This window comes from Pongo pygmaeus, chromosome X (genome assembly GCF_028885625.2).
Source record: "Pongo pygmaeus isolate AG05252 chromosome X, NHGRI_mPonPyg2-v2.0_pri, whole genome shotgun sequence".
Taxonomy (NCBI): Eukaryota; Metazoa; Chordata; class Mammalia; order Primates; family Hominidae; genus Pongo; species Pongo pygmaeus.
This window is the reverse complement of record NC_072396.2, coordinates 81,319,978-81,331,153: the sequence shown is the minus strand read 5'-3', so window position 1 is coordinate 81,331,153 and position 11,176 is coordinate 81,319,978. Positions and strand designations below refer to the sequence as shown.

The window sequence follows — 11,176 nt, the reverse complement described above, 5'->3', positions numbered from 1 at the left end:
ACATCTTTTGCCCATTTTTAATAGGGTTTTTTTGTGGTTAATTTCCTTATATATTCTGAATATTAACCCCTTGTTAGATGTATAGTTTGCAAATATTTTCTCCCACTATGTAGGTTGTCGCTTCACTCTGTTAATTTAGAATGGCTATTATTAAATAACAAGTGTTGGCAAGGATGTGGCAAAAAGGGGAAACGCTTACGCACTGCTGGTGGGAATATAATACAGCCACTACAGAAAACAGTACAGATGTCCCTGAAAAAATTAAAAATAGAACTACCATATGATCCAGAAGCCCCACTACTCTATTTCCAAAGGAAACAAAATCAGTACATCACAGATATCTGCACTTCCATGTTTACTACAGCACTATTCACAATAGCCAAGACTTGAAATCAACCTAAATGCCCGATAACAGTTGAATGGTTGAAGAAAATGTGGTATATCTACACAATGGAATACTATTCAGCAATAAAAAGAATGACATCCTGTCATTTGAGACAAGATGGATGATCCTGGAGGATGTCATTAAGTGAAATAAGCCAAACACAGAAAGACAAATACTACATGATCTCACTCATTTGCAGAACCTAAAAAAAAGTTGATCTCATAGAAGCAGAAAGTAAAACAATGGTTACCAGAGGTTGGGTAGGGGTGAGGAGAGGGGATGATGGAGACAGGCTGGTCAACAGGTACAAAGATACAATTAGATAGGAGGAATAAGTTCTGGTGTTCTATTGCACAGTAGGGTGACTATGGTTAACAGTAAGGTAATTGTATATTACAAAACAGCTAGAAGAGAGGCTTTTGAATGTTCTCACCACAAAGAAATAATAAATGTATGAGGTGACAGATATGCTAACTGCCCTGATTTGATCATTCTGCAATGTATACATGTATCAGAACACTGAATTGTACCCCATAATATGTACAATTAAGATTTTTTTAAAAAGAAATCGGAGTTTTGATTGGGTGAGGTGAAGCAAATAATTTTGAAGTATTGGCAGCACTTCAGTTTACAGGCAGGGCTTAGTGGGCAGAGAAGGTGATGTCAATGGAAAGCTTGGGGCCACTGAGGGCAATAGGTACAGTATGCCAAAGACTACTCAATCTATTTCAAACTTTCCAGAGGGTGACCGACCGTATAGATGTTTTCAGATTTCTTAAACTGCACAAGACCCTCTTTATACTAGCGACTTCACTTAAACCTCGTCTTCAAAAGCTTTGCCTTTTATCTCTCACTTCATTTGTACAACCAGGGGTCACATCTAGGACAGTGAAGCTGTTAAAGAAGTAGGGCTGGCTGGCCCTAGTCAAATTTGTGAAAGAGGCAGCTCTATTTCTTTTTAATTTGAGCAGGGACTTTGATGCCTTAATCTAGCAAGCATTCTCCAACAGAAAGGCTTTTGTTTTGTTTTGTTGATCTGGAAGGTTTTGAAGGTTCACCTGGGAGGTAGCCATCACTACACATCCTTCTCTGAGGTCAGGATACCAATAAGAAAGGGAGGCTGGCAAGCTGAGTGGATGCCTTGGGGATTTTACTCTTATGTTGCCATTTCCCATCCTATCTCCTCACCCTGAGTAACCCCAAGGATTTGGGGGGGAATGAAAATTAGTTCTTCCTCACAAGTTTACAATGGTTTCCTTAACTCAAAAAGGAGTGTTTGGGTATGGGAATGTATCTTGGGTGGGAACTTCAAACACTCTGTATAGGGCTCCCCAATGGCAAGAAAATCTCTTTTCTCTGTTTAGCTTATTTGGAGTAGACATTCTATTAAGAATGTATTAGAGACTACAAAGGAAAGCAGAACAATAATATTCCTTCCTTTATTTCTCATCCTCACTGAATGATATGGCAGGTGTAGTGGAGTCTGAAGGAAAATAGATTTCTTCCCTCCCATCCTTACCGAAAGTGTAGTGATGCCTATAATCCACCCCCATCATAGATGAACAGTTGAAAAAAAATCTAAAAACATAACAAAGGTAGTTCAGAACTGCTGATAGAGGGGCTTGGATGATTTAACAAAAGAGACAGACAAAAAAATTTTATAACACTATAATTATAAAGTTGAAGGCACATCCTTGGCAGAAATATGATCAATTACATGCTTATGAAAAACAAACTACTGAATATCTTAACTACAGTAGATGGATATTGCACAACATCGTCCACTGCTGTTTTGGGTACCAAACAATCAATGTTCAACAACATTTAGCTAAACATTTCTTTAACTAAAAACATAAGGTTGAGACGCCTGGTTTTGGCTACAAAAGGCATTTGTTATCAACACTGTGAAAGAAGCTCTTTTAACTGAAGAACAAGAACTCATGTTTTGTGCTCTATCTGGTTACTCATACCAGATGGAGGGACTGCAGAAAGTTAGTGTAAAAATAGGTAATAATTTGGCAGGAATCTATATTTTTTTCTATTTTGTAAAATAATACTTAAAAATGTAGAAAAGAAACAAACAAAAACCCAAAAGGAGTGATTCCAGGAATGTCTTTATTCTTTTTAAAATAACCAGTAACCAGATGCCTCACCCAGAGAAAAAAACAAAATGGAGTAAAATAAATATCAAGAAAAATCATTTTAAAGCATGATCCATAAGTAATAGAAAACATTATCTTAACATACATTTTTGATTTTAAGCTGTATACAGAAAAGATATGCACACTTACAGTTTTGGAAACATCTTGTCTACAGTGCTATTTTAAGCATTCTATACATATGAATAAAGAATACTTTTTTAAAAATTAAAGCCCAATATAAAATTACTTGTTCACAAGGCATCAAATTTGACATTCTAAAATGTTGATACTAAACTAGGAAAAATAACATTTCTATTTTCACAAATGACACACCATACATCTTGAGACTATAACACTACTACTCTAGTTGTGTTTTAATCTTTGAAATTCAAAAGGCATCTTTGGATATTTAAGTTTAAGGTGTCACATAGGTGAGTCTGAACCGGCACTGGATATTAAAGTATCTCCTTGTTATCTTCAGACTAAGGGCATGGTTGCTGAGTGAATACAGAAGAGTGATAAATGAAATACAAATAGAGAACTTCAAATATTCAAATATCAAATTCAAATATAAATCCATTTCCCTTCAGTATGGTAATATGTATGTATGTGTATGTACATATATATGTGTGTGTATACATATATGTATGTGAATACACACACACACATTTATAAAATTTCTCATTACTAACTCCTGACTTAAAGCTAGCTACTAACTGAAAGCAGTATTTTTTTATTCCCTCCATAATCACCTCTTTCTCCTGTAAATACAGCTTCTCTTTGAAGCTAATGAAAGTTCAAGATTGCAAAAAAGACTTGTGGTAGAGGATTCAAATGTGGCTACATATTACTTAATGCAGGACTCTTTCTAATTAGCATGTTTTCTGTTCTCGTTGTAAGAGCTGAAATTATCTCTTTGATTATTTCAATACTATAAGCTGCTATTCCCACTGTCCCACAATATGAATACAAGACCAAGAGGATGACTCAAAGGTACACATAATAATGGAAGAGTAACTGGCTGTGTTCAACTGCTTGAGGTGGGTGGGAGGGAGAAGAAGGGATACTTCTTTTTTCAACATTTGCCCTATCAGCTGTGTCTTCTAGAAGAAACAAGTTGTGTTATAAGATGGGCCACTGGAATTAAAATAATAAATAATAAAACTCAAACTGAAAGCACGGAGGATGGCATAGGCATTGGTCTTAAAAAAGGGCCTAGATATGCAAACTCATGGATATTTCAGTGAAATGGGTTTGCCTTTTTAGATTAATAGCACCTTCATCAAAAGCTTCAGTTCTCTCTTTACGACAGCTGAGACAGAAATTAGATCTTTTCTAAATCTGAAAGACAGCATGGAATAAGGTTGTAAACTTTGCGTGTGTATATATGAAAGGATAAAAGAGAAAAGGGGTAGGAAAGGAAGAACTCCATCCCCTACCCCCACCTGATTTTAAGACTCTGCTCTAGAAAAACGATTTTTTGTATTTATTACTGACCTCAAGGGGAGAAAAGAACTAACATTTACCGAGTACAAATCCTATGTGCCAGATGTTGGGTTAGCAGCAGCTTTGCTTATGGTAATGGAACAGAGTGTTAAGAATTTACTTATGAGTCCTCTTCATTTACATATTCTGCATATGAAATCCATCTTGCAACTAACAAAGAAATTTAAATAGTCTTACAAGTACCAGATCTCTGACCAGTGTATTTGCTACCAGGCACTCACAAGGGAATTTCTAAATCCATTTGGCAATGGGAACAAGCTCCTAAATTTGCCAACCACACTAACTAGGCAAGTTCAAATGTTTTAAACTAGAGAAAAGTATATATTTAGCTAAAAAGCGTCATAACCTAGGGAAATTTTAGTTTCTGTATTATGATTTTACTGTATTTTTTGGTAAATGCAGCTTTGTGTAATAGCATTATTTTAAAGTCTTTTTGAGAGGTTATCTGAAACACTAAAAGATAAATAAAATCTATTAAATTATATATACTAGCAAAGTGATTATACTCAATTCAAAAAATACAAATTTAGGCTGGGCATGGTGGCTCACACCTGTAATCCCAGCACTTTGGAAGGCCAAGGCGGGCGGATCACCTGAGGTCAGGAGTTTAAGACCAGGCTAGCCAACATGGCGAAACCCCGTCTCTACTGAAAAATATGAAAATTAGCCAGGTGTGGTGGCAGGTGCCTATAATCCTAGCTACTCGGGAGGCTGAGGCAGGGAGAATTCCTTGAATCTGGTAGGCAGAGGTTGCAGTGAGCCAAGACGGTGCCACTGCACTCCAGCCTGGGCTGCAGAATGAGACTCTGTCTCAACAACAACAACAACAAACAAATTTAGTGAATCCAGGTAATTTTATATGACCTGTATATGTATAATAGTTTTAATCTTTGAAAATCTTTTGAGCAGAAGAGGCTCATAATGTTAAGTTTCCGGACTGAGATCAACAGACTACATGAAGAACAACTTAGAGCCCAACTTGGCAGGAGTGAACTGAAACTGAGCACAGAGCTAGGAAACTTGAAGGAATAATTTGATATACTTTTTACAACAGTGGAAAGATAGGAGGCAGGGAACCCTACAGACCTTTAAGGTCTTTTGAGCTACAAAATTTAAAAAGGAGCAAAATATTAGAACAGTTGTCAGTTATTTTTAATCGATGAAAAACCACCTAAATTTGGTTAGCTCGAAAGAAAATAACAAAAGAAGACATACTGGAGCATCTAAAAAAGCACCTGCAAGGACAAGGATGCAGGGAGAATGGGGGAAAGAAAGCCTGCAATAAATAAGGCACATCTATTTTTAAACAGTTTCAACTGTTTCCCTTCTAAAACTAGATGTTTTATACACAGTGCTTTGAAAGTCATTGCTCCCCAATGGGGCAGAGATACAGGCTTGAGAGTATCTTCAATATTTTGAATTCAAAAGCATGAATATCTTCATGCTCTCAAATCTTCAGTTTTTTCGTTTTCTTCTTCTTGGGCCTTTTTTTTTTTTTTGGTCAAATAAAAAAAATCACTTTAGCAGCAGTTCAGCAATCTCTAATTGTAGGACTTGTTGTAAACCTCACTGCTCTACCTTATCTGTTGTTAGTGAAAAAAAATATATACTGGAAATTCAGTTTAAATAAAGCTAGGTTCAGAGCTGATGCCTCGAAAAAAATATTTTGCCAACAGATAAATGCAACTCAAATAGAATCCCTAATATAAGAGCATGAGACCAACATAAAATCCTTCTACAATATTTTGAAAAGTGAAGGTAACATCATGAATGCTGTGTCAGTGCACAGCAAGTTAAACTGGCAGCACTCTCCATGGCCTTTTATAATGCAGTGTCATCATCTTCCCTGAAGTCTCCCACCAGGAGTGAGTGCTTGTCAGGTTCACTGGTAACAACACTGTTTAGGGAGCGTTTATCAGACAGTAGTGAGTTTATAGAGGCTCTGCTATAATTAACAATCTGGTCCAGCAAACCCAGTTTAGGAGAATTCCTTGAGGTATCATCTATTCCAACATGAACGCTGATTTCTGAAGGACTCTTCTGTCCTATCTGGCTCCGGGCAGGCAGTTCATAACTCTCGTAAGTTGGTTTCCTGTAACTGGACACATGCAAAAGTACGCTAGTTTCAAATAACCAAGAGTAAATGAGACGCTTGCTACATGCAGAAAAGAAAGAAGATTTGCTCATCCACACTTAATTTTGGTATGAAATGTATAAAGGTGATCACTGGTAGGAAAATAGCTTGAAACGAATTGTGTGGAGTCATATCATCAGAAATCCTACTTCTCAGAATTAGTGTACTATATTTTATCCCACTCAGTGCTTGTGGTTGCTATGCATAAAGTACACGAAGTAACAATTACATAGCTAATTATTACTGTTAGCTAATAATAATTCTTTTCTTTTTTTGAGATGGAATCTCACTCTGTTGCCTAGGCTGGAGTGCAGTGGCACGATCTCAGCTCACTGCAACCTCCACCTCCCAGGTTCAAGTGATTCTCCTGCCTCAGCCTCCCGAGTAGCTGGGATTACAGGCATCTACCACCATGCCCAGCTAATTTTTGTATTTCTAGTAGAGATAGGGTTTTACCATATTGGCCACACTGGTCTCAAATTACTGACCTCAGTGATCTGCCCACCTCAGCCTCCTGAAGTGCTGGGATTACAGGTGTGAGCCACCACGCCCGGCCGCTAATAATAATTCTCATTAAGAATGGCTTGGGCTTATCATTGATCAATATAAGAATAAAACCTACCAAGAATGACTGGATGATAACAGGAATACAAAATACAAATGTGAGCAAGCTATCATACTTACAGTTTAAGGAAGAGAGAAGAAAGTACTACAGAAACAGATGAAGCAGCCATTGCTGCAGATCCCATCCAGGGCTGCAAAACCAAACCAATGGGCATAAAAACTCCTAAGAAACAAGTATGGATTAGTTAGAATAGATAATACTAAACAGATTATCAATGTGTTTCTAACATATATACAAATCATTTCTTTGTTTGATATTTCTTCAGCATTTATCCTCTTGGTGGTGGAGATTTTTGTTGTTGCCATTTTTTCACTAACAGAGTGTTGCTGTTAACATTCTTGTACATGTCTCCCCGTGTCCATGTTTGAGAATTTCTGTGGGGTATATACCTAGGGGTGAAACAACTGGGTCATAACATGGGCACATCTTCAACTTTACGTGGATATTCCTCAGTTGTTCTCCAAAGTGGCTGTAGTGATTCATAATCCAACCAATAGCGTATGGGAGTTCATGTTCTACGAACTCATCCACACTTGGTTTTGACAGACATAGAATGTTTGCTCATATGATGAGGATGAAATAGACTTATACTTTTAACTTTTTATGTGCTTCTCTATATTTTCCTACTTTTTCTATGGTGATCATATATTACTTGTATAATTATTTAAAAATCACTTGCTCCATGAATTAATCTTACTGGACTTAGATTGTTCTTTTGCTCTTTGTTCTCTCAGTATTTGTGTGTCCTTGCTGATAAACAGTTTTGTAATTGTTCTCATGTCATTTCATGTCTTTCCTTGGCCCTCAAATCAGAGAGAACAAGAAGAAAACGATACTTATTTCTTTTATGTCATCATTACTAACTCCTACCAGGTCCCTAAGTTTAGGAGATTCTCAGATGCTTATTAGATAACTCTAAATTCTTTTTTCTCAGTTATATTGCTTTGTTCACTCTCTCTGTCATCTGGTCTCTCAACCTAAAAAAAATACCAGCTGACTATAATAGATTATTAAGTGAAGAGCAGAAAATACTCTGTAAGCTACAATCACAACTACGTAACAAGACAAAAACTGATGTAGAGTAAAAAAAAGACTAGAGGAAAATACTTGTATAATTCTTTAAAAATCATTTACTCCATGAATTAATCTTGCTAACAGTGTTGTGTTTGGGTAGTCAGATTAAAGGTAAATCTATTTAGAAAAAAATTAATTAATAAGAAAACAAATACATATCTCTGTGCAAATATATGCAGAAAGAGATGAAGCAATGTGGCAAAATACCATCAGTTGGTGAGTTTAGGTGAAAGGCATACAGATTTTCATTGTACCATTTTTTTCAATGTTTTTGTAGGTTTGAATTTTTTTTTTTTTTTTTTGAGACGGAGTTTCGCTCTTGTTGCCCAGGCTGAAGTGCAATGGTGCGCTCTTGGATCACCACAACCTCCACCTCCTGGGTTCAAGCGATTCTACTGCCTCGCCCCTCAGCCTCCCGAGTAGCTGGGATTACACGCATGTGCCACCACGCCCGGCTAATTTTGTATTTTTAGTAGAGACGGGGTTTCTCCATGTTGGTCAGGCTGGTCTTGAACTCCCAACCTCAGGTGATCCACCCACCTCAGCCTCCCAAAGTGCTGGGATTACAGGCGTGAAGTTTGAAATTTTTCAAAATACAAAGTTGAAGGCTGGGAACGGTGGCTCACACCTGTAATCCCAACACTTTGGGAGGCTGAGGTGGGTGGATTACTTGAGGTCAGGAGTTCGAGACCAGCCTGGCCAACATAGTGAAACCCCGTCTATACTAAAAATACAAAAATTAGTCAGGCGTTGTGGCGGGCACCTATAGTCCCAGTTACTCGGGAGGCTGAGGCAGGAGTACTGCTTGAACCCAGGAGGTGGAGGTTGCAGTGAGCCGAGATTGTATGACTGCACTCCAGCCTGGGCAACAGATTGAGACTCTGTCTCAAAAAAAAAAAAAAAAAAAAAAAGTTGGAGGGAAAAAAATCTGTCAGAATGCTTATATATTCTTAAGCTATAACAAACATTACTGAAAATTAAAATGATTGATTTTAACATTACCTCTCACCATACCAGTAGGCTACAAACAAAAACTAGGCTCAAAACTAATAGTAAGAAGACAGGCTTCCAATATGTTAGGTCTCTAACAACTTTAGTGGAAAAAGCAATATTAGTTAAGAGTCACATACCAGCAGCTATGGGAATTCCAACCAGATTATAAATTAGAGCAAAGACAAAATTTATCCGAATCCTCTTGACTGTCTTTCTTGATAAGTCAATACTTGCCACTACATCCAGAAGATCATTCTAAGAACAGAAATATTTGTGATATTAGTAAGAGACTCTAACTTAACCAGTAACTTTTACATTTGATACTGTGTATGTTGAAGATTATGTCTACCTTAGGGTAATATGTGAATTAACTACAAATCTCAGATAATGCTAAAACTTAGACTCAGCTTCTGAAGGTGTTTTTCAAAAATTTTCTTCAGGGTTCTGAAAACACTTTTAGGGGTGTATGCTGGTACTATGATTAAATCTACTTAAAATAATCTCAGCAACTATTTGTTGAAGATTATTTTATTCCAAATACATTCTTAAATCTTCCTCTTCACTTCAGAAACTTATAATTCTCACTTGCTTATGAGCCGGGTTGAGAAAGTCAGGGGGTAAATTAGCATGACTTCCCATAATCCCACTCCATATTCTCAAACTCTTAATGGCTGATAGCATGGAACTTAAGACAGAATTGTTATGCTCAATATATTTTATGACATTATCATTGACCATGTAGGGCAGTCTCATACTCCTCAAAGGTCAAGCCATGGCACTTACCCTTATCAAAACCACATCAGCTGCTTCAATGGCTACATCTGTGCCTGTGCCAATGGCAATTCCCACATTAGCCATTGCCAGAGCTGGGGAGTCATTGATTCCATCTCCCACCATTGCTACCCGTTTCCCCTCCTCTTGAAGTTGCTTCACTTTAGCAACCTTGTGAGAAGGTAGAACTTCAGCAAACACCTTAGTAATGCCAACCTATGTGATGAAAATAAACTCAATTCATTTAAAATAATAATAATGAGTATGTGAAACATAACTGAGCAATAACAAGCCATCAATTTTCACCCACAAGATGTCCACATTTTAAAAGACTGATAATATCCAGTGATAGCAAGGATGTGGAGAAATGAGCTCTCTTATACACCGGTGGCTGGTGTGTAAATTGCAACTCTTTTTGGAGGGCATCTGGCAGCATCTATCAAAATGTGAGCATCATTTGGTCTAGCAATTCCATGTCTAGCTCTATTTTGGACAGGCTTGTACATGTACAGAAAGATACATGTCCAAAGATGTTCATTATTGCCTTGTTTGCAAAAAGAAAATTTTCAAAACCACCCAAATGTCCATCATTAGGGAAATGGTTAAATAAATTATGATACATCCATACCACGGAATTCAGTATAGAAAGAATAAAGTAACTTTTTTTTTTTTTTTTTTTTTGAGACAGAGTCTTGCTCTGTCACCCAGGCTGGAGTGCAATGGTAGCATCTCGGCTCACTGCAACCTCCTCCTCCTGGTTCAAGCAATTCTCCCGCCTCAGCCTCCTGAGTAGCTGGGATTATAGGCATGCGCCACCACACCCGGCTAATTTTTGTATGTTTAGTAGAGACAAGGTTTCACCATGCTCGCCAGGCTGGTCTCAAACTCCCGACCTCATGTGATCTGCCTGCTTCAGCCTCCCAAAGTGCTGGGATTACAGTCGTGAGCCAACAAACCCGGCCAAAATAACTTTTTATGTTCAGATATGGATGAAGTTCCAAAGTATACTGTTATGTAAAAAAAGCAAACTACTGAACAATCTGTTCAAAATTATCTAACTGATGTTGAAAAGACCAGAATTATACTGTATATGTACTCTGTATATGCACATATATGCATATGAAAAGGTGGCAGTGTGGGGGGCAGTAGGACTGGATGGGGAGCATGGGGAAAAGAGGACATTTTTACTTTATATCCTTCTGTATTTTTTACATAAGAAGGTGTTAATAGGCTGGGTGCGGTGGCTCACACATGTAATCCCAGCACTTTGGGAGGCCGAGGCAGGCGGATCACCTGAGGTCCGAAGTTCGCGACCAGCTTGACCAACATGGAGAAACCCTGTCTCTACTAAAAATACAAAATTAGCTGGGCATGGTGGTGTATGCATGTAATCCTAGCTACTCGGGAGGCTGAGGCAAGAGAATCGCTTGAACCCAGGAGGCGGAGGTTAGGATGAGCCAAGATCACACCATTGCACTTCAGCCTGGGCAACAAGAGTGAAACTCCGTCTCAAGAAAAAAAAAAGAAACAAAAGAATGTATTAAAAG

At 37.7% G+C, this 11,176-nt stretch overlaps 1 protein-coding gene across 5 annotated transcripts in view; it reads right to left on the bottom strand.

Annotated features, from left to right (window-relative positions):
- Nucleotides 1-2,480: 2,480 nt before the first annotated feature.
- Nucleotides 2,481-11,176, bottom strand: part of ATP7A (ATPase copper transporting alpha) — a 139,172-nt gene continuing 130,476 nt past the window's right edge. For all 5 annotated transcript variants that reach the window (XM_063660759.1, XM_054472316.2, XM_063660760.1 and 2 more), the window contains 4 exons: nucleotides 9,642-9,845; nucleotides 8,996-9,113; nucleotides 6,851-6,953; nucleotides 2,481-6,130 (listed from right to left, as the gene is read on the bottom strand). In XM_063660759.1, the coding sequence (XP_063516829.1) occupies nucleotides 5,854-6,130; nucleotides 6,851-6,953; nucleotides 8,996-9,113; nucleotides 9,642-9,845 (702 nt within the window). In that variant the 3' untranslated portion in view covers nucleotides 2,481-5,853. The remainder of the gene's footprint in view (nucleotides 6,131-6,850; nucleotides 6,954-8,995; nucleotides 9,114-9,641; nucleotides 9,846-11,176) is intronic.